The sequence below is a fragment of the Fringilla coelebs genome (genome assembly GCF_963513975.1).
Source record: "Fringilla coelebs genome assembly, chromosome: 17".
NCBI lineage: Eukaryota > Metazoa > Chordata > Aves > Passeriformes > Fringillidae > Fringilla > Fringilla coelebs.
In genome coordinates, this window is record NC_140043.1 from 14,746,958 (window position 1) to 14,770,968 (window position 24,011).

The 24,011-nt window shown below is 45.4% G+C and overlaps 1 protein-coding gene across 1 annotated transcript; it reads right to left on the reverse strand.

Moving 5' to 3' along the window:
• Positions 1–2,360: 2,360 nt before the first annotated feature.
• Positions 2,361–23,606, reverse strand: SLC15A4 (solute carrier family 15 member 4). Its single transcript, XM_084217544.1, has 8 exons — positions 23,017–23,606; positions 16,675–16,970; positions 15,726–15,894; positions 15,087–15,164; positions 14,127–14,295; positions 10,662–10,817; positions 5,849–6,007; positions 2,361–2,912 (listed from the first exon to the last, which is right to left on the reverse strand). Exons 1-8 carry the CDS (start codon positions 23,584–23,586, stop codon positions 2,764–2,766), a joined length of 1,746 nt encoding a protein of 581 aa, XP_084073670.1. The 5' UTR covers positions 23,587–23,606; the 3' UTR covers positions 2,361–2,763.
• Between the last annotated feature and the right edge of the window lie 405 nt (positions 23,607–24,011).

A 24,011-nucleotide genomic window follows, 5' to 3' on the forward strand; every position in this document is an offset into this window, starting at 1 on the left:
GTACTCTCAAATAAAACCAGGCACCCTCCTTCACCCCTGGCTGGAGCCTGGGGAGGCTGCAATTAGCCTGCAATGCTAATTCTGTCTGCAATTCTTCACAAGTCAAAGTACCAAACTTTACTGAGAGACCTCCTGTCATGCTGAACAAGGGCTTTTCTGTGTTGTGCTTTGAATTTCAGGCACCTGGAAAGACAAAGGCTTAAAAGCATCCATTAGGGTAACTCCTGTCAGATCTTCCCCCTGCACTGAACAACCAGGAGTGAATGTAAAATCCACTCTCTGAATCTTCAAGTGCTTCATTAATGAGGAGCAGAGCTCAGTCATGAAGTTAATTGGTTGGTTTTATTTCTGTGCTGGGGTGGAACCACTGGAAGATGAGATGGGGAGGGAGAATCAGCTGAGCCTTTGAGTCACTCCAAGGCCTCATCCCCCGATGAGAAGTGTCAGATTAACATTCATAAATGGTCATAATTACGTGTGCCTGGAGCCGAGCCAAGGCATCCCAAATGAGAGTGAAATGACTCCAGGGAGTGCTTGTTCAACCTGCTCCAGAGTGCAGAGGCACCAGGGCCCTCCAGAGCTGGCCCTGAGGGTGCTGCTGCTGCTGCCAGGGGACAGCAGATTAAATACCTGGCCTCTGGGGCTCTCAATATTTGCATGGTCCTGGTTGCTGGCAGCTTTCGTTTTGGAGCAATCCAGCCCAGTTTGCCAGTTTCTACCTTGGCACCAGTGAGGGGGCCCAGCCCAGCTCTGCCCTGGCCTGTGGGAGCTTTGGCAGTCAGTGATGCAGGGTGAAACACCACAGCTTGGCTCTTTTTGGGGAACAGCAGCCCCAAAAGGGGAAAAATTACTTGGTCCCTGTTCTGTCTCCTATGCAGCTTCCACTCTCCTAATATTATGTTTTTTTAGCTGGTTATAAATGGGATATTCCAGAAACACAGCATTTGGAGCTTCTGAAACAGAGTTAGAAAAGGAAATTAGTTTTTCCTCATAGAGACATTATTCTTTAGTCATTCCAGTTTTAAATCATACTAAGGAATGCAACAGCTGAAGCACTTTAGCTGATTTATCTGGGCAAGGATAGGACACTGCTGCAGTGTCTGACAGAATTAATGGGGTGCCTGTGGACATTCAGAAATCCAACACCATTCCACTGTGTCTTCAGGAAATAAAGGCTAAAGAACAAAGTAGTTATAGAATAATTTTATTCACCTAGAAACAAGGGTCCAAAGTCACAGCATGGAGGTTCATTTTATTTTGTAAACTCATTAAAAAGATGTCCGTGTACAAAATAAGGACATTTTAAACAACAGAACTGCAGACAAAGGAAACTATAAAAATTCAACACATTAATAAAAAGGTTTTATTTTCTTTCTGCATAATTCCTTGCACCTTCCATACCAGTCTGCACAGGCTCTGAAGTACAGTTATTAGAATCATTAAAATTCGAGAGGCTGAACACGAAGCCATTTGCTCTGCTGGAGGAATGTGCTGCTGAAAGATCCAAACCCTGGAGCACGTTAACTAAAGTAAGACAAGACTGGAGGACCTGGCTAAAGGCTGCTAAATGGTTACTGTGCATTGATCTGCTCACAATTCCAGCTTGCTTTGCTTCCTGCAAATATCTGGAATAGTCCTTAGGGGAGGAACAGTGTCAGACTGAACAGGGCCTTGTCCAAAGGTGGCTGTGTCCTAAAACTTCTAACGCAGGCTCAAAAATAAAAACGTTGCTGCAGTCAAAGAGCTTCATTCCCAACAAGTGTTAATTGTGCAGCAGTCTGCAGCAGCTGTCTGACCAGCTACTGGGATTCAGGATTCAGTCCTCAGTCCTGGATACTCCTGGCTGCAAGTCTGGACTGAAACCCTTGATACACTGTCAGTAACAGGTCAATTATAAAATTTAAGCTGTGCTAATTTCTAATTTAATTTGTCCCTGTTTCTCACCCCAAAATGATTCCCAGCACTGAAAACCCATGCACTGCTTGAGGCTCCTGTCAGTGGATCCCCTCCTGTGCAGGGTAGGCTTGGCCTGCAGTGTTTCTGTGGGGTTCAGTCTGGGTCACAAGAGCCCCTGTGAGTGCCTGCAGTGCCCTCCAGGTGTGCCAGCCTCAGGAGCTCAGTAAACATCACCCCATGGGCACAGAGCAGCTCCAGTGCCTGGATGGATTCACTCCCAGGGGCACAGAGCAGCTCCAGTGCCTGCAGTGATTCACTCCCCAGGGGCACAGAGCAGCTCCAGCTCTGCAGTGATTCACTCCCCAGGGCACAGAGCAGCTCCAGTGCCTGGATGGATTCACTCCCCAGGGCACAGAGCAGCTCCAGTGCCTGGATGGATTCACTCCCCAGGGGCACAGAGCAGCTCCAGTGCCTGCAGTGGATGGATTCACTCCCCAGGGGCACAGAGCAGCTCCAACTCTGCAGTGATTCACTCCCCAGGGGCACAGAGCAGCTCCAGCTCTGCAGTGATTCACTCCCCAGGGCACAGAGCAGCTCCAGTGCCTGCAGTGGATGGATTCACTCCCCAGGGCACAGAGCAGCTCCAGCTCTGCAGTGATTCACTCCCCAGGGCACAGAGCAGCTCCAGCTCTGCAGCCATTCACACCCAGCTTTGCTGTCCTCTGCCAGGCCGTAGTGCAAGAAGCAGCCCCAGCCCTAAGGCACTTCCCCAGGGGCACAGGGCAGGGCTGCAGGTCCCTGGGCAGGCAGGAGAGCTCCTGCTGGCCCTGCCCTCCCTGGCTGCTGGCACAGCCTGCCCTGCCAGGCTCACAGCCTCCCGTTGGCGGCCGCCTCGCCCGCCTTCGCCTTGTGGTGCTCGTACTTGACAGAGACAATCAGGAACAGCAGCAGGGTGGCTCCTTGGATAGCAGCCAGCAGAAAGAAGTAATAGTTTAATTGGCAGCCATTAATATTGCCTAGGAAGAATTGGGGAGGAAAAAAGCATTAAGTAAGATGATACAAATGAAAATGCGAATCTGGTCAAGTGGAAGCGGAGAAGACTTTTGTGCAGAGCCAAACCAAACCAGGTCTCCATCCCACAGCAAAGTTCATTTTAATTATCCACAGCAAAGGCTGGCACTGCTGAGGAAAGTGTGCACAGGATAAGCCATGTTTTCTTTTGTTCTCCAATGCCTTAGACCAAGTCAAAAGAAAATAAAAGAAACCAAAAAATGAATACTGTAAAGGAAGAAGTTGGCAACTCCACAGATATAAAAAAAGCCATTTTTGCAATTGTTTCTCAGCCTTTTTTGGCAACAAAGTTTAGAGTTCATGAAAACACAGGTGACTTCTTTGTGGTTCAGTCCACCTGTGATGCTCCCTGTAAGTTGTCACAAATTACTGCTTTGGACATTGAACAATGTTAAATGAAGAAAGCTCACTGCTAAAACATCATTCCTCTGTTGGGGAGCATGCCCAGCTCCTGCTGGATTTCCAAGAACAATAAATTGTGGCTCATTTCCAGCACACCACAGCCAACTGGACCATTACAATTATCAGATGTGTTGCAGAGACTAAAACAGTGACGTGTACATGGACCCTAACCAGCTGTTCCTGCAGCAAGCCTATAAACGTTCAGATTAAATTACTTTAATTACTGAAACTTAAGATTCAATTAAATGAACTTATCATAAAATGCAATAAAATTAAACTAAGCCTTTCCTTGACATTTAAAATACAATATAGATGTGAATCTCCATTTCAAGAGCAGATGTGTTTAAAGAGTAGTAATTATCCTTTATGAGATGGGATATTAAACCCATGAAATCTTAGTTTTGGTGGGAGAAACAAGTCAATTCAATGGCAGCAACCACCCCTGAAGTGCTGGAGAGAGGGAACTTCCTCAGGAGATTTTGGAGGCAGTCAGTCACCCCCAATGATGTCATAAGATGGGATGTCAGTGATGTCATGGATGTCATTCCTACCCTGGAAAACCCAGGTGAAGTTCAGCTGCGTCTCTGGTAACTATCAATGATGCTACAGCAATGAAAATGGAGTTACAGAGTTACAGAGGGTTACAGCAGGGGCTGCTGTGGCTGCTGCAGCTGCAGCTCACCTGAGCCAGGTGTGTCCCTGCTGGGGAAAGGCACAAACACGCAGTGCTGAGAGTGCCCAAAGGGCACTGAGCTGAGCAGCCTGCTCAGTGATGGCCAAGGGCTCAGGAAAGGCACAAACACCCAGTGCTGAGAGTGCCCAAAGGGCACTGAGCTGAGCAGCCTGCTCACAATGATGGCCCATGGCTCAGAAAGGCACAAACACGCAGTGCTGAGAGTGCCCAAAGGGCACTGAGCTGAGCAGCCTGCTCAGTGATGGCCCATGGCTCAGAAAGGTACAAACACCCAGTGCTGAGAGTGCCCAAAGGGCACTGAGCTGAGCAGCCTGCTCAGTGATGGCCCATGGCTCAGAAAGGTACAAACACGCAGTGCTGAGAGTGCCCAAAGGGCACTGAGCTGAGCAGCCTGCTCAGATGATGGCCCAGGGCTCAGGAAAGGCACAAACACCCAGTGCTGAGAGTGCCCAAAGGGCACTGAGCTGAGCAGCCTGCTCACAATGATGGCCAAGGGCTCAAGAAAGACACAAACACCCAGTGCTGAGAGTGCCCAAAGGGCACTGAGCTGAGCAGCCTGCTCAGATGATGGCCAAGGGCTCAGGAAAGGCACAAACACGCAGTGCTGAGAGTGCCCAAAGGGCACTGAGCTGAGCAGCCTGCTCAGATGATGGCCCATGGCTCAGGAAAGGCAGCCCCTTCCAGTGCTGGCCACATCTGGGTAGATTTAGCACAGCCCAAATACTTTACAGAGAGAAGATTTGGCAGTGTGTTCTCATCAGCTGCTTCAGAGAACAAGGGCAAGGGGCTGAGGAAGCACCATCATTACTCTGTGGAATTCTTATCCCCTGCTGAGCCCTGATCAGCTGAATGACCTCTGTTCTGCAGAAAAGGTTCCTTTCCCAATTTTGAAATTGACTGGGGAAAAGAAGTCTCAGTGGGAGGAAATATTCCTTAGGGGAGGACACTTCCATTAGTTCAGGCTGCTTGTTATCTCCTGTTAAAGAGATCACTGTTAAAGAACAACTCACGAGCCACAGATGCCAACTTGTGGCACATGCAGGAATCAGACACCATGGCTTTTTGGTGGGTGCAAATCCACTTGAAATGGCAAATTCTCTTGGACCAAACTGAAAGTTTAGGCTGCAGTTTTAAGCCATGTACACATGGCAGGTCTAGCAGACATTTTAAGAACTGTTCACACTCCTCCTGTGAACTGATTACCCACGGAGGATGGCAGGGTTTTCTGAAATTCCCAAGGTGCCACCTACTGGTGCCAGTAAATTATTTTTAACCTCCACTGGAAGCTCAAAGCAGGTGATTTGTTGAACTTTAGGAGTATAAATAGCTAGCAGACAGAAGTGCAGAATTAACTCATGGTAATTTCAATGAAGTCACTCGAAATGAGGAAGCTGAATAATCACTTGGGGAGAAATGGGGAGAACTTCCCATAACCACAGAAAGCAATTTCAGTACTTTATACCTAATATATTCTTCTGCTGCACATAATTTAAATATTTTTTACTGAAATGAAAATATTTGTAATTTCTAGAGATGAAATGCAGTAACAGCTGAGCAAGTAACTGAGGCTCTACAGAGGTGTTCCTCATGCTTTCATGAGGGCAGTGAATTATTTTGCACAGTCTCATTATTTCATGCTTAGATGCAAAATGAAACTATAACAGAGCAGTAGACAAATTCATATTTTGAAAATAATACCTGTTTAAGACTCAGCAGTGCCACGTCCTTGATGCTTAACTGAAATTTCTACTTTCCAGACCATGAGCACACTGAAAACACACTTACCAAAATCTGTGTGATTACTCATCCAGCCAATTTCTTTAATAGACACCAGTGCCAACAATCCAGAGCCCACAAAGGAGCCAATCCCCGAGAAGAAAAAGAACAGCCCCATAATGGCACTCTGCATGGACTTGGGAGCAGCTGAATATGCAAATTCTAGACCTGTGTTGAAAGATGAAAAACTGCTATTAGAGTATGTAAGAAATGAGAGTAGATTGTTCTAGAAGTGTTCTAGAAGCCACAGGTGTGTAGTGAATCCTTAGCAGTTCCCAGCTCATTTTAATTGCTTTATGAATTCTCTTAAAGGCCATCAGTGTATCAACCCAATGCTGAGACAGACTTTGATCTTATTCATGTTCCATGTGTGTAAAACCAAGGAATCTTCTGAACCAACAAATTCATTTTTCTGTCTAAAATGATCCTCAAGGAAATGAATTAAACCAGCTCAAACCTGGCAGTTCCACGTTTCCCACCTCCCTTGCTTCCCTGTTCCCGGCCTGCTGGGCAGTACAGGCAGGACATGGAAAAAAGGAAAAAAGTCACTCTTGCATTAGCCCTGAACATTTATTTCTTGCAGCTTCAGTGCCTCTGTCTCTGAATGTGCAGACAGAGAAATTAACTGGAACTGGAAAGGCAGTAATTATTTTAATTTAATTTACTTTTGATCTAGAATCCTCTGAGTTCATTGCTTGCTAGCAAGCAATTCTTTTTAGGATTTGTAGATATAGGGCTTGAACTTTCAGCTGTCTTTGCTCAAATTTCAACCAATAAACCCAAGAAAAAGGTATCAGTGACCATCCATCTGCAAATCTGTGCTACTGAATTTGTGTACCAAGAGCACACACTGGGTTAGGCTCTGCCACACAAAGATTAATGCCCATGATTAACTCTCCTTTTTAGAATAATACTCCTGTCAAAAATCCAATGGGATTATTCACAAGAGACAATCAAATACATTCCTTGCAGAGCTTTTTCTGACAGGTGAAATGCTTGTTTCAAAACAGTCTGCTCATACTGGGAATTAATGCTACCTCAGCTAACATTTTTCTGTGCAAGGAGAGCATTACAGACCTGAAATTGCATAACTCTCATGTCTGGCATAATGAAGGCATGCTTTATTTACAGCACTGCTGTCTGACTGCTCCAGGCAGCTTTGACAAACCCAGGGGCATTTCTCTTGAAGAAAAGGATGAACACTTGAAGGCAGAAGGGCCAGCCTGGTGCTGTGAGGGAGGAGCTTTGTTCTGGGAGAGCAGAGCTGGGTGCTCAGTGCTCCAGCAGCAGCCCTCTGTCACTGACATATTTTAGGAAAATCCTTTTGTGGGATCTTTTCTCCTGAGAAGCTGAGAACTTCAGCTTCTCCATGTTTTGCTCCTTTGGAATGTGATTTGGAGAACTGTTTACCCAGCATGTGAATTGTTTTTACTTGATGGCCAATCACAGGTCCAGCTGTGTCAGGACTGGTCAGTCACAGGTTTTTTTATCATCATTCTTTTCCAGCCTTCTGATGTCTCCTTTCTCTCTCTTTAGTATAGTTTTAGCATATCATTTTCTTTTAATATAACATATATCACAAAATAACAAATCAGCCTCAAGGTTCTCATCTCTTCCCTTGTCTGGGGACCCTCCAACACCACCACAGCCCTGAGCTGTGGCTGGTCCCAGCACCCTGCTGCTCCTTCCCCTGCCAAGGGGGCAGAAGGGGCCAGCAGTGAGCTGGGATGGGCCAGCAGGGAACTGAAACTCTCACCCTGCTCAGCTGTGGGGCTTCCCTGAACTCAAACCACAGCCAGAGAACAGGACAGACACAGACACAGCTGCCCAGAGGGGCATTTATTTCCAGAATTAACACTGCCTTTGTTTCCTAGGCTCTGTTACCAATACAATAATTCAGATTTTCCAAGGAGGATTTACCTGTCCAACTGCACTTTAAGAAAACCCAAGCAGACCACTGTGAGCACACAGCAGCTTGTTTGTGACTTCTGGTTAAATGATCAGAGCTGCCCCAGGGCTCCTGAGCCTCAGCCACAGCCTGGTCACCAGGCTTCTGAATGTTCTGTACAAGTTCAGCTCAGGTATAACACACAAAAGGATCTGAACTGTTTCTTTTCTTGTTCATTTTACAGATACACTGGATCTGACTGTTTCAGCTGGAAAGAGACCTCAAGACTCAGAACAAAAACCAAAATGAGTGTAACCCTGCACTTTTTGCAACAAAATAAGGTACATTTCTAAATTTGAATGACTTTTGCAGCAACACTACTCTTTAATCTGGCATAAAGAATATAAAATCTTTTCTTTGCCTTCAGAGCTCCTTTGGCTGCTGGCAGCCCTTGATAATGATTTCATGCTCCTGCAAACAAGCATTCCTGAAATGAAAGCCCCTCGCTGGTGTTGTCATGTGAGATTACAATTCCCAGTTAGACAAGGGTGCTTTAGGAGGATTGACAGAATAATACAAAAGATTAATGCAATGTGTGTCATCTTTTTAAAGGTACCTCAAGTGTAACTAATGTGGCTTAATAAGAATATGCTTAGTTTTACAGTAAACAGAAAAACAAAGGTATGTTTCAGCTCTTGGGCTATTTATTCCCTTTTTGCTCACAACAAACATTTCCCCATCATTATGGTTTTGTAACCAGTAACATTTTGCTTGTTTTAAGCCTGAATTTCATAGCACGGCAGATGCCTTTATCAAGTTTAATATTGAATTGGTAAAGTACACTCTGAGTCCTGAGAGGCCTTCTTTAAAATTTAAAAATTATGTTCAGATAACAATCAGAAGGCAGGAAAGAGCCTTTGTAAAAAAAAAATCCAATGAAAGGGCACAACACAAAGCAATTAAGCTCTGCATAGAATTTCTGCTGCATTTCTTTCAAACACTGACCAAGAGTTTTTGAAGTTCTAATGCTGCTGGGACAGACCCAGCAGTGCAGAACAGCAGAACATTCCCATATGAAGGAGCAGAATATTCACACAAGAATTGTGCAAGCCTTAAAGACTTCTCACAGAGAACTCCACTAAAGTCCTCTCAGCTCGGAGTTCAGCAAACAGAGAGTGCTTCAAGACCTTTCCACAGCCTGCAGACAGGTTTGCTATTTTTTCCTTGCAAACACCTATGAACTATTAATAGTACCTGACAGAGAAACAAGGTTGTGTAAGAGGGAAGAAATTGCTTTAATTTTCCATGAACACTTGTGTTTCTGATAAGTCATCTGTTTATCTGAGTTAGGATTTAAGTGGCACTGTCACGAAACTGACTACAAGTAATTAATTTTCCTCCTTGGATAAAAATGCTAAATACAGCCTTAGTTTTAGTAACTAACTAAATCAGGCAAGATTTTATCTTGAGATTGAATTGTGTTAGCATTTGTGACAGGTACCACACACACATCATGAAATGGACAGCCAATGAGTAGACAGGAGAAAGCAAACCCCACTTTTATTCTCCCTGCCAAGCAATTCAAGCACCTTATTTTATTTCCTAACAACTGTGATGACAGCAGCCCACGAGTAACCAGAAACCTGCAGGAGCAGAAGTTCTCTGTTCCACTCGGAGGGGAGCAAATGGGCCATGTGACAGCTGGGGCCACGGCCAGCAGCATCTCCCAGAGCAGAGATCTCACTGCAGGCTGCTCTGATTGCCCAGGAATGAAAGTGGGCTCCCCCAGGGGAAGTGAAACAGCAGCTGTGCCCCAGCAATCGAAGGAAAGGAGCTGTGGGTGCTGCCAGTTTGAGTGGATGAGCCCACAGCTCAGTATTTGCAAACAGAATTTCAACACTTGAATAAGGGACTGGAGTGCAGCAGTGAGTTTAAAATGAGTTGTACAGGAGCCCCTGGAGGAGTCTGGCCTGGCTGCAGCTGGAGCAGTGCCAAAGCTGGACTCTCAGAGCTGTTCCTGCCCTGGTAACCGAGCCCTGCTCCAACAGCACCTGTGCAATCTGTGCTGAGAGGTCCCAGGAGCGTTCCACCTGTGCCAGCCCAGCAAACCTGAGCTCTCCTCCTGCTCTGAGCCTGCACACACAGGACACACACCAGAACATCTGATTTTACACTCCTCTCCTCCCACTTCCCCTTCAGCTGGAGAATCTGTGAGCACACAGCTGTCCCCCGCAGCACACAGGGCACTCTCAGGGAATTTCTCTTGCCTTTGTTCAAGACACACAAAACATGAGCAGAGTTTCAGTTTCATTAGAGTCATGCTGAAGTACTGGAACAGATACAAAAAAACTGATCTAGAAATAGAGTAGATAAAATGATATAAAAATATCTGCTTCATTATTAATATTCACAAAAACTTTTCTTATTTCATAGATGAAAAAACTCAAGTAACATGAATTTAAACTGATAAGTCTTTCTAAATGTGGTTTATTTCTTCCCTTTGCCCTCAGAAAGGTGTTTCCACTTACTAATTGACTTTTTAAACTGTGACCAAAAAAAAAAATCACAAAGCACAAATTGTATTTCCAACACAGAGGAATATTCAGAGGACAAAACTGCATTAAAATACAATATTGAAAGAGTATATTTTTTTTCCATTAAGGCTTGCAAATATCCAGCACTAACTAGATGCCACACAAATATTTCAGGTGTCACTCTGCTTGAAATTCAGTTTTGAAAGCACAGTCTTACATAGCCAGGCTTCAAAGGTGCAAGACAGTGGTGAGCTTTGCCACTTAAATTGAGCAATATTGTATGAAAATGTATTTGGGAACATCAGAGCTGACTTGTAATGATTTGAGAAGTATTTATTTTCTAAGATTCCATCGTTTATGATAGATAGAAAAGCAGATTTAAGCACACACAGACTCTTACCTGCTATACTTGCAAATATTTCACTGAATCCAATCAGCACATATTGAGGAATCTGCCACCAGATTGGCAAATCTGCAGCATGGTATGTAACATTCCCAATTGTCTGGTTAATTGTTTTCACCTTTACAATTTTCAGTCTGTTGCTTTCCAGAATTCCTGTGTCAAAGGGGAGGGAAAAAAGACTGACCTAAGATGCAAACATTGTTTCTCCACATTAAGAATTAAACGAGGATTCAGCCCTGCATTGCAATTAGAAATGATACCATAGGAAGATGTATTTATTTCCTGACATAAAGCATTTCAGACTACTTCTGCTGGTGTTATTTCAAGACATGGTTGTTCTGCCAGAGAATTAGTGATTATGTTCTCATTCAGTAGCAATAATTACACAAACACTTAGCCCATTTCTGGATGGATCAGCTCAGAGCTCTCATGGACACTTTTTAAAGACAATCCCATTTTCACAAACTACTACTTTGCACTGTTGAACCATTTCAACTGCCACCATAGTATTCATAAATTAGAAACCCTTTTGCTTATGGAAATGGCTGCACCAGGCCTGTAGAGCTATGAAAACCCTCTATGAATATGATTATGACATTTATATGACACTTTTCATCCAAAGAGATCCAAGAGCTCATTAGAGCTTGATTTACAAGCAATACATTGCATAGAAAGTACTTCATATGGAATGAAAAAGAGACAGGATAGTGTAAAATATAAGCATTTTTAGCTTGCTCAGCACAACAGTTTGGGGTAGAAAGTGAATACCAAATGATGCTGTGGGGTTTTGCTGAAGCTGCCCCGATTAAACGATTGACTCACAGTTCCATAAAACACAGAATAGCTAATAGTTAATAAAACCCCCTGCTGCACCCAACAGAGACCTTTATAAAGGAACTCTCATCTCTTACCCTTGGAAATAAGGAATTTATTCATCACAATCCAGAGGAGCAGGGTTGAGCCACGGCCACTTGCAGCCTCACATCAGTGCTGTCAGCTCAGGGCTCTTTCTGTCCTGAGCCACGAGCTGCCCTAAATGATCTGGGACACAAGATGTGTCCCCAAAGCCACGTGCAGGGCTCAGACAGGCTGCTCATGGACATCACAGCACGTGCAGTGACTCCAGCTGCTTCCCCAGGGCCAGCTTCCCTTTCCTGGAGCCACCCAGAGGTGCCAGGGACACATTCCAGGAGCTGCTGAGCCCCTCGGAGCCACACTGGCAGCACTTCCCAAAAACAAACACAATTCCTGCTGTGCAACATAGCTCCTCTTCTCCTGTGTCTTCCCAAGACTGTGACACAAAACATTTTGTAAAAATAAAAGGGGAGCAGCCAGATCAGCCCCTCTGTGCTAAGTGACAGTGCCAAATTTCTCACTAACATCTGGGCTTAGGTAAAGACTGCTCTGAATTTATTACTTCTTCATGTAATTAAAATAAAACTGGACTTCTTGATGTTTTAATTTTAATATAGCTGCCAAACATTTTAGAGTGGAACTTAATTAAAGTGTAAACAAAGTAGTAGAGTCATCTAAGAGCTCAGACATAATTTCCTTTATTTACACTCAACACAGAATTGTTGCACCTCAAAACATCAAGTGTTCTTAATGTGTTTATACTCTTACAAAACAAGCATTGAGCCACCTAGGAGTACAACTACAATATAGCAAACTTTACCATAAATTCATCTTCAAAGCCCTTCAGAATCTGGAATCTATTGATTCTTCCCTTAAGACTTTGACAGACAAGTTTCATATTTGATTTTACACTCTTAGTAGTTAAAATAATCTGAACTTCTTGCTATAATGGTTTAAACTGAATAAATGAAGTAGATTTTCCAGCTGAATAACCTTGAACATTGCTGCTCAGAATTCACCATAAGATGCATGAAGCACAGCAGATGTTCATTAAATCTAATCAGTTGTATTTTAACACAGTTTTTAAAATATTTTAAATAATCTAACCAATCTAATAGGCAGCCTGAGTAGTGTCCACAACTAATGGCTGTTAGATAAGCAAGTCAAAATGGAAATATGGCACAAAGAAATCATTAAGATATTGCCATGATTGCAAATTCTTGACATTTTCATATGTTTAAGATTTCATTCAGTGTCCCTCTCAAAGGCAGCAGTAGTGGGAAGTAATACTGCTGTTAAAATATGGCAGCTATAAACAACACTTAATGAGAAAATAAAAATTGAGGGAAGCACAGAAACCAACACCTTGCTAGAAATAAACAGTTTCCTAAACCCCAAAATTGTCCCAGCTGAAGCTCTTAAATTCCTGTTATGAGGAAGAGATGTCAGGCTACTCCAAAAGGTTAAACTTTCCAAACAGATTGCAAATAACCACCCAAAGAATTCACCTTTTCACTTTCTACTGGGGCAGCCTTGGGGAGGATCAAACCAACAAAAGCATGTGTTACAATTGTTGGTGAATTGAAAAAAGCACCTGAAACTTTAAGGAATTCTGCTGTATGAAGCCATTCCCCAGCTCAGCTAGCACAGCTTGATGTGCTCTTCCCCAGCACAAATAAAGACAGATATTGCTGGTTTTGAATTCCCTCATATGTGAGCCCACAGGTTCTATTTAAAGAGCTGACATTTAAGTGTTTTACATCATCTTCTTCTGCAGCAGCAGTGTCCTAAGAAACATGGAATAAGAGAAACACTTCTATTTTAACTTTATATGACTTTGCTTGAAGAACTTTCCTTGCCCAGTAAGTGACCTTGGCCTAATAATTCCCTCTCTCATTGAAAGAAATCTTAATAACCATACAAAGTGTCCCTCTCCCTAAAATATAGGGGATCCCAAGTGCTGCAATGAATTTATTTAATGCTATAATGCTTTATCAGGATGTTCATTACAGTGATGCTGGTGAGGGCTATAGATTCTGTGAAGCATTGCTCAGAGATGTTCAGTTCCACATCAGCAGCACTTAACAACTTGAAATCATCTCAAAAGCAGCTGATTTATGGGGCCAGCAGAGTTGCCATCTTTTCCCTTTCATGCTACAGCTGAGCTATTTTACACTACACTAATTCCCAAACATTAGGGAACAGGAAGATAGGGGGGAGAAAACCCAAAGTGGGAGGAAACTGTTGTTCAGCCATGACCTAACTTTATTATTTCAGAGCAGGAAAAGGAGTTTGGGTAAAATTTCAGCTTTTTTATACTTGTGAGTCAGAATGTATGAAGAGACATTTTTAAAGGGTATATGCAAAGTCTACTTCAGGCAGGAAAAATGGTCCAATTTTATTGCAAGTGTTCAAACCAGTTTAGTAAATTGTTGGATACAATCCCCTTTATTGAGGAAAATGCATCCATGAAGGCACATTCCAACTATCCTGCTAAAAAAGATCTGAATAATGCTGAATTAAATATTCACACAGCTCTTTAAAAAATGCTGTAGCAGTGAGCTGGACAATTCACTATGTCAGGAGATGCCCAGGTCGTTTTCTTACCTGCAGCAAAGGCAGAGCACATCACAAAGAACATCCCAACTGCAATCCTCTTCAGGGAGGATGGCAGCAAGCCATTCCTCTTCAAAATGGGGTCCACCAGTTTGTCCTTTAGGGGGATCAGGATCAGGATAAGCACTGCATCAAACATGGTCAGCCAGGCTGCTGGGAACTGAAAGGGGAGGTGAGTTGGCAATTTCATACTTAAGAGGTAATTTTTACTATTATTTTACAAATAATGTTTTGATTGAGCACTGTGATCCAAAATAAACAACAATGCACTGACAGACAGTGGGAGAAGTCAAATAAGAGTGTTTAAAAGCTGAAGAAAATATTCAGAAACAGAGTCTTACCAATGTAAATGCTCAGTTCAATTAAAATCAAGTTACACTTGTCAAATGACCAGAGAGGGGGTGTAACACATGTAAGCCCTGTAAATCCTGTGTTTTGCTTCTCTGTACCATTTCTGCAATCACATGATGCCAGCCTTTCTTGAAAAATATTGATTGAACAGCTTCTTTCAATATGCTGAAGGTAAAGTGATTATTGATTAGGCAGTCTAAGGTAACAAATGTGTCTCGAATTCCAGATGCTAATGTATCACTTAAGGATGGCTATTTATTCCTACAGGGCTTGCAGAAATGCTTCTGTCCTGCCCTGGAAACTCAGGGCATGGAGATTGATCAGCTTTCTCCAAAGGTCAGACTATGGCCACTGAAGGGTAAAGAAACTCTGGATGAAAGCAGTGAGAGTTACCTGAATGCACCCAGAGCAGACCGGTGTGAACTCCAGACTCTTGTTGGAATTACAAAATCTGGGATGTGCATCCTGCTCCTAAACCCCCAAAGGCTGAGGCCCCTGATCCCCAAAGGCACCTGAACTTCCTGGAATGTTTGTACAATACTGACCCAATCTGCATTTCCACTAAAGAAAGGCCCCTGGCACTTGTTTTGCTCTGCTCACCGTGTGGATGGCGTTGGTGTCATTGGATATCTCGGGGATTTTCAGATGGAGGCTCTGCAGCACGTATGTTGTCTGCATCTAGCATTAGGAAAGAGGAGTTGAGATTACTTGGACAAGGAGTGCTGAGAGGAAGATATTTTTCCTTTTGTAACCATTAACAAAGACTATACCAGAGATGAAATGCTAAGACAGCAAACTGAAAACAATTACAGTCAGAACATTACAAGATTTTTTAACCTTGTAGTTATTTTTACTAAAAACACAAAGAATCATTTGTGTGTCTTTGAAAACGATTTCTGCATTGTTTCTTTTGCCCAAAATAGAGCTGATATCCTGAATCATCTCCATAAGGCAGAACCTGAAAATTAAAATGAGGTCTAGACCACTAAGCCTGACCTATATGAAACAGCTGCAAGATGAAACACAGCACAGTACTTAAGATATGTCAATCTGTACAACTGTGAGTCTTAACTACAATTGTAATGATTTCATTTTTTTTTTCTATTATTAGGTCAAAATATTATTTGAGAGCATTCCTTAGCAGTCATTTTTCATCTCTCAACTTTGTGGTAAGTTTCCCCAAAAATGTTAAATTAAAAATTATGTAAAATATAACTGTAACCATTTGGAACTACTCACTTGAAAATACACTGTCCAGTAGGGTATTAAAGCCAGAAAGACAGGGATAATCTTGACAAGAGCTTTCACATCCTCTACCTTGTCTTCTCTGAAGGGGCCCCCCCGAGACAGCTTGGCCATCTCGAAGAGGCTTTGCCTGCGAGGCGGGTGCAGCACTCCCTGGCCTTCACTTGGGAAAAGGATTTGAGATGTTTAGTTCAACATCACTGGCAATCTTCTCTTCCTTATAAAAAGCTAATGCATTTCCAAAATGAGTAATTCATGTCGGTTACAGCAACACAGCCAGGCCAGAATGGATCCCCAGCAGGTGGAAACACGAGAGGAAACCTTCTGCCATGGAGTTTCCTTATTTCCCATCCTCCCCACACAGCCCAGCCCTAAATAGCTGGCAGAACTTGGGGTAACCTGCATGTTGTGATACTGCTTGTTAAGCCACTGAACTGTTTGGCAATCTGAGCACATGAAACCCCACTGCAGGCACCTGACATCTCTTAACAGTGACTCGACTCAACCACCAGTATTCCATGGGCAGTCTAAAGAGTGGAAAAATTTTGGCTCCCCATCAAGCTTCTTAGAGTATTAAATGCAGAAGACAATGCTTTTCAAACCAGAAGGCATCCACAAACATGTGTGCCAGAGAAGAAAGTTAACTAATGCTGAGAGCAGGCCAGTCAGGTTCCAGCACAGCCTCAGGGACTCTGAGCTGGCAGGACACGGAGCTCAGCTGACAGCATGCTCTGGCTGCAGGGACACCCAGAGATCTCACTGGGCCTCCTCCATCCCTCCACTGCCACAAAGCTGCTCCAGACCTCCAGTTCTGCAGCTCTCAGAGCAAACCTGCTCATTCTCCTGCAGCCTCAGGTGGGAGTGACTAGCAGGCAGTGGGAGCTGAGGAGTTCAGTCCTAGGCTGACTCGGGGTGAGGCCACACAGAAGAATTCATCACAAACCTGTTTGCTGAGTGCTCCCCGTGGCTCTTCTTGGAGCAGCAGGAATATGTGAGGATTCTGAACATGTCTGTGAAGGCACTGCCATCAGGAGGTTTGGTGATGAAGAAGCTCTGCCCACATAAGAAAACCATGAAGGAAATCCCAATGCAGACTGTTGGGATGCTGTACCCGATCACAAAGCTCACGTTCTGCTGGATGTAGGCAATGCCTCCCAGAGACAGGATAGCTCCCAAATTAATGCTCCAATAAAACCAATTAAAAAACCTTCTTGTGGCTTCTGGACCCCGGTCTTTGACCTGGAGAAGATTAAAAGCAAGCCCTTCAGTTTCTGAAGAAAATAAGGCTAAACAGAGTTAGAATCTTTGAATTAGAATTCTAACAAGTTCAATACACCGAAGAGCTCAGGTTTCATTTATAGTCACACTGGAATGATTTAAGTGTTTTGGGCTTCACATGGTATTTGATGAAATGACACCTCAGTGAGAGCTGCACCATTATGTGAGTAACCTTCTAGAAGCTCAGCACAGGGATTAAAAAGCCACACTACTGAGAGACACAGCTTCCCCAGAGAGACCATTATTATTTCTACTGCACTGACTCTCACTGGGTCATTTCTCTACAAAAAGCTCCCTCAGATTAACATCCCATAGTCCACAGGAGTTTAAGTAACTATTTTTTAGTAACAAAAGGTTAAGTTACCTAAAAATTCACATATTGCCACAATTGCTTCTTCTAACTGTATTTACGTAACAGTAACACTATTCCATTTTCTAAGCCTCAAATGAATGCTTGGTAATTAAACAACAAATTTATTTTTTAACACAGTCTTAATGCCTCTCACCAGAACACAATTTGAGTACTTGTCCTTCTGACCTTTAAAAAAATTAATTCAATTTGGGCTGCCTGAGGATCACAAGGCTCCAGTAAATATTCATCCCTGTAAGTCAGTGCTGTTCATAGTGTTATTTTTTCTGCTTGAAGCACTCAGTGTCTCTCCAGTGAAAGTAAAGACATCCCTGGTTTATAGAACTATCTGTACAGTTTTACCATCCCTCTTTATTATTGTCTCTGTAAGTTACCCCACATTTTGTAATTCAGTCCCAGGAATCCAGCATCACTCATAAGAGGTGATGTAAGAGAAATGATGCAAATTAAAATTTGAAATACATTAAAAAGATCAAGTAGTCTGCAGAAGAATCCATAATACTGTATCTGTCAGTGGTTGATGACTGAAAGGCCATTAACAGTGACTAGCAAGTCAGTGCCATGCACCAGCCTGGCTGAGTCAGTTATTTTTCATTTGTAACTGCAAATTTTCCCTCCTCATTTGCCAGATCTTCAACAGACCCACATTTAGTTGCAGTATGTAAAGCATGCTGTGTCTTAAAATGAGTTTTTAACACTGCCAGCTCTGATTAACAGCTTCAGGTTTCCCAGTGGTGCACAAACCCATCTGTACCACTTAGCCAAGCCCCACAGAGGAAATATGAAAGAATCTATTCCGGTGCAGTTAATGGCACTGTCAGGCACTCAGGTGCATCTGGTACAATGTCCAGTTCAATCCTGGACACTAAACCCAAGAAATTCTCCCTCTCCAGCTTCAACTCAGTACTCAATTCCTAACTTTCATCAACTGCAGCAGTGGATCAATCCAGGAATTCCTTCTAAAGCCCAATGAGCAGCAGGATATTAGCAAACAATTACATGGAACACAGTGCTCCAACTTGTGTAAGTGCTAGCAATCTGTTTGATGAAGTTTCCGTTTCTTCATCACAAAGTCTCAGTTCTCTTATTTCTGCAAGGCAGATGATTTCTCATCCTCCCTCTTGCACATGACCTGGCTGACATCTCTACAAAGGAAAGCTGGGAGAAGAAAGCCAACTTTGATACGGGTAAGAACAGGGAAGCACACCATGAGCCTTCTGACAAGCATTATCCCAGCCTCCGACCATTAGTTCCTGAGAAACTTCCTGAGCCAAGGATGGCTTCTCTCTGCTTAATCAATGCAGCAGCTCTCCTCTCCATGAGCTTGTGTAACCTGCCTCTGAACCCAGGTCAGCTTTCAGAATCCACAGCATCCCGTGGCAAAGAGCTCCACAGGTAAAGGCACAGTGGGAAGGACTGCCTCCACTGCCTGCTTTGAACCCACCCTGCCTGAGCCTCGCTCCTTTCGCCTTGTTCCAGGAAACAGCACAGACAGCTGAGCTCCATCCATTCCTGCTCCAGAGACAGCTGAGCTCCATCCCATTCCTGTTCCAGAGAGAGCAGAACTCCATCCATTTCCATCCCATCCCTGCTCCAGAGACAGCTGAGCTCCATCCATTCCTGCTCCAGAGACAGCTGAGATCCATCCATCCACTTCCATCCCATTCCTGCTGCAGTGACAGCTGAGCTCCATCCCATTCCTGCTCCAGAGAGAGCCGAGCTCCATTCCATTTCCATCCCATCCCTGCTCCAGAAACAGCTGAGCTCCATTTCCATCCCATTCCTGCTCCAGAGAGAGCCGAGCTCCATTCCATTTCCATCCCATCCCTGCTCCAGAAACAGCTGAGCTCCATTTCCATCCCATTCCTGCTCCAGAGACAGCTGAGCTCCATCCCATTTCCATCCCATTCCTGCCCCAGAGAGAGCTGAGCTCCATCCCATTCCTGCTCCAGGGACAGCTGAGCTCCATCCATTTCCATCCCATTCCTGTTCCAGAGACAGCCAAGCTCCATCCCATTTCCATCCCATTCCTGTTCCAGAGACAGCTGAGCTCCATCCCATTTCCATCCCATTCCTGCTGCAGAGACAACCAAGCTCCATCCCATTGCTGCTCCACTGCTGCCTCTCTCCCCTGCCCACTGCTGGCACAAACCACTGCCACATCTTCCTTTTTGCTGCCTTCTCAGAGGTAGGAAATTTAGATTGATTTGTGATTCCTCGCCTGGAAACTACGGACCATGCCTGTGGCCCTTCCTGGAAACTTCCTTCACCATCTCCAGCGTCCTTTTTGTAAGACAGTGACCAAAGGAATGCAGTCAAAGGACAGACACACCACAGACTTACAATGCAAAGAATCAAAGCGTATGTTTGCACTAAAAATCACATCACAGCCACGTCTGAAATGCCACTATGGCATTTAGCTGGCAAACATTAATAACTGAATAAAGGTCCCACTGAACTACCTGGTGGAATATCTTCTCAAAGACAAAGAACTATGAAGATGTCTTGTCAAAACCCTGCATGAAAGGAGCATGACCACTCAAAAGTTCCTGACAATAGTAGCTTTCATTTGTTCCTGCAGTCAACTGACAGTCACAAGTGACAAATGTAACAAACACCCCCAAACTCATCCCAGAGCAACCACTCAGCAGAGCAGGGATGGAACAGAGAACCCCGTCCTTGTCCTTTGCCTACCGAAAAAGGCACAATGACAAGAGTTCTGTGCAGTCAAATTTACAGAATTCTGACCCTCTAATCTATCACTGCACACAACCACTTATTCTCTGAAACCATCTGAGAGAGCTGGGTAGCTGAGCTCCACAGTATTACTGAGCTGCTACGTAATTTCAGAGTTTTATACTGAAATTCGGCAAGTCCACATATAATGCCTGTTCCTCTCCCATCTGTTATTATTGGCCTTGTGATTGCCACAACTTGTTTCAAACTTGTTCTCTGCAGAGCCTTCGAGGTCCACAGGCTCATAAGAAGTTTGACAGCAGCAGCAACAAAACAAGTTGCAGTCAGGGACCTTCAAATCCTTATATGTGGCTCCCCATCCTCATCCAGAGGCTGGAAAATCTATGCTCTACAAATAAATAAAGGCTGAAAATCACTCTAAAGCCATCTTTACAGCAGCAATTTCCAACATCAACTGTAAAGCAGTGATTTTAGAAGATCTGTGGCAGTTGTAGCCTGATAGATTTACTGGCTGTGAAGGCAGTTCAGAGGGCAGCACAGCATGGGTGAAACCTGGCCTCCCTAATCGCTGCAACCCTGAAAGAGACACAGCTATAATTAGAGCGATTATGGCTGAGACCAGATTAGGAGTCTGCTACTATTCTGGCCTCAGTGCTGAAGCTGAAGCAGCTTTCACAATAATGACCAGCAGTCCCATTGTTTCCTGACTGCAGAAAGTCACAGGCTGCTCCATGAACAGGAAGTGACAGCAAACACTGCTCGAAAGGGGAACTGGAAAGTGCCACATGATTAGAAACACCATTCTGAGAACCATCCCCTCAGATTCACACAGCACCACGGACCTGGCTGAAACTTCTAGACAAACATCTATAAACACAGTTGAGAAAAGCTGGTCTGTCCCAGCTTGCAGGAATTCTCTTTGCTAAACTGACTGGTGGAAGTTACTCAATCCTAACTCTATTCTAACAGCACTTCTAAAAGCAGGCACTCAACAGAGAGTTAGGAACCAGAGAAAAGTAAGTATTGCAATTCAGTTTCCAATCTTCCACAAAGTGATTCTGCTAAATAAAGAAACCTCTCGTTATACAAGAGCTCTCCACCCAAATTCTATACACACATTAAAGCTGAAAAATTCACGTGGCAATTTTAAAGAGATCTGCAATGAAATGCAATTAAGGTTCTGAAAGGTGATTGAGCCAACTGATGTGCATGATACATAATTCATCCTTTCCTTTGGGGAAACAGGAGAAATCCTGTCAGCACACATCCAGCCAAAACGCAATGTTTGCAATGTGCTCTGGCCTCCCAAGGACGTGGCTCTGGGATCGACTTTATTCTCAGACACAGATAGGTAGGTAGAGATATAGATAGATATATACAGCTATATAGATATATACTCATCTCCCCAGCAGTCTTCTACATTCCTATGCAGGGAAAAGGCACCCAAGAGGGCCCCAAACTGCACTCCAAGGTAAGTGGCATGCTGTAATATATTTAACAAAAGATAAGCCAGAAAAAGAGAGAAGGGGAAAAATTCAGACCTCGGCAGAGCTCCACTGATTATTATGGCCCAGAAAGGAGTATTTCTTTTGCTTCACCCTACATAAATCACTGTGAATTATCTGCAAACACAGCCAAAACCTGCTTTCCTTGAAATCCCGGGGGGACAAGCCTTTACAAAATCCAGCTACAACAGCTACGCTTCCATTGGCAATGGCTCTTCTTTTGCTCTGTTCCTGCCTTTATTTATCTCCCATATTTAACTTTCACAAAGCGTTCTGGGGATAAGCAGTCAGTTTTGAAAAACACCTTACAAGATAAAGTCATATTAAAGCTATTTCACTTGATGGGCTCAGGCTGGCTTAAGCAGAGCTAATGCACTGGGGACACACAATCCTGGGCTATAATAATGTTTTACATTTATATACTGCCTTTCACCCAGAATTTAGAATACACGAAATGCTAAAGAATGACAAAAGCAAACTGCACAACAGAGAACAGAGGTATGTTTGGCAAGGATTCTGTGGTGGATTCTCCCTCTTTCAAAGAATTCATGGCATTTCTGATACCTGCTCTAACCAGAACTCAGCAAGCCAGCAAAGAGACATACCACTGGACTTTCAGTGTAGTTAGAAAAACTACTCAGGAGTACCTGAGCATGCTGAAATTCTCCATTTGCAAAGCAGAAATTACATTTCAACATCCACAGCCAGCACACCCCTTAGCACAGGACTGTAAAAAACTCCACGTAACAGAGCATTCCAGTTGCTACTGAGCTGCAAGCTGCCTCTCAGGTATTTTCTGTGCAGCCCCTGGGTTCTGCAGAGATGACCCAATGAATGAGATCACTGTGGCGGGTCCCCACAAGGTCATTTGGCAGGATGTGTCCTTATGGAACAGCCCAGGTGATGTTTGCCACGGCCAGAGCAGCTTTCCCCATCATGTGATGCAGCACCAGCTTGCACAGAAATGCCACTCAAGGCAAGGCAGTGCACAAATACCTAAAGCATAAAAACTGTTAGTTCTGCGCTCTGCCACTGCCTTAGAAGGCCCGTGTCATCCTTGTCACAGCTCAAACGTGTATCTTGTACTTCATCTGATGAGCTCTGGGGTCACATTAACTGGGTACAAACTCACCAGCGAGGACAATTAACAGTCCACTTCACGGCCACTAAGTATTCAACCCAAGTCCTGAAGATGGTGATGTCTTGGCCAACTCAGATCCCGCAGCTAAGGCAGGGTAACCAGGAAAGCAAAGGGATCTGACACCCCACAGGCACCAAAATGACACCAAACAGGGCCCGGCTGAACAAGCTGCACGGCACAGACCCTGCACGGCTGAGCACCTCCAGAGAGGTCCGTCGGTCGGGCACTGCCCACCCCAGCACGGCAAGCCCCTCTGCCACCCTGGGCACCCCGAGCTGCCACACGATACCCGACCTGGTCCGCCCCGAACGGGGTGATGTTGGCCTTGACCGAGCCGACGCCCAGCCCCACGAGGACCAGTCCCACGAAGGTGGCGCTGGCACAGTAGCGGGTGGCTCCCGCCTGGGAGCAGGGCGCCAGGGTGGCGTTGGCGGCCGGCGAGGAGCAGTTCTCCACGGGGAACAGGGGGACGTCCCCGCAGAGGCCCTGGCGGGTGTGCGGCGCGGCGATGACGGGGAAGGCCAGCATGCCCAGCAGGTACAGCGCCATGCTGAGCAGGATGGTGCCGAACTTGCCCAGCAGGGCGTCGGCCAGCCAGCCCCCGAACGGCGACACCAGGTAGGTGATGCCCATGAAGAGCAGCAGCGCCTGGCTGGCCTGCGCGCCCTCCCAGCCGTAGGGCGGCCCGTTGAGGAACAGCACCAGGTTGGAGGTGATGCCGTAGAAGGCCACTCGCTCCAGCAGCTCGGCCAGCAGCACGGCGGCGCAGGCCAGCCGCCGGCCCTGGAAGGCGCTGCTCGCCGCCCGCCCGCGCTCGCCGCTGCTCAGCAGCGGGCTGCGCTCGCTCGGCTCGGCCTCGTCCATGGCCCCGCGTCCCCCCGGCCCCGCCGCGGCCCCGCCGCTCTCCGGCCCGCCCGCCGGGACCCGCGCCCACCGCCGCCGCCGGCCCCGCCCCCCGGGCAGCAGCGCGGCTCCATTGGTCGAGAACACTGTCACTCCGCCGGCGCCCAGCCCCGCCCCCGGCAGCGGTGCGGTGCCATTGGTCGGGGGCGCTGTCACTCCGCCCGTCGCGCTGCCATGTGGCCGAGTGGGGCGCGGCGGGGCGGAAGTGGCTGGGCTGTGAGGGTGCCCTGGTGGCCGGGAAGGGCCGGCCCTCGGGGTGTCCCTCAGAGCGGCCGGGAGGCTCCTCGAAGTTCCTCAGGGTGCCCGTCAGAGCGTCCTCAGAGCGGCCGGAAAGGGCCGGCCCTCGGGGCGCCCCTCAGAACGGCCGGGAGGTCCCTCAGGGTGCC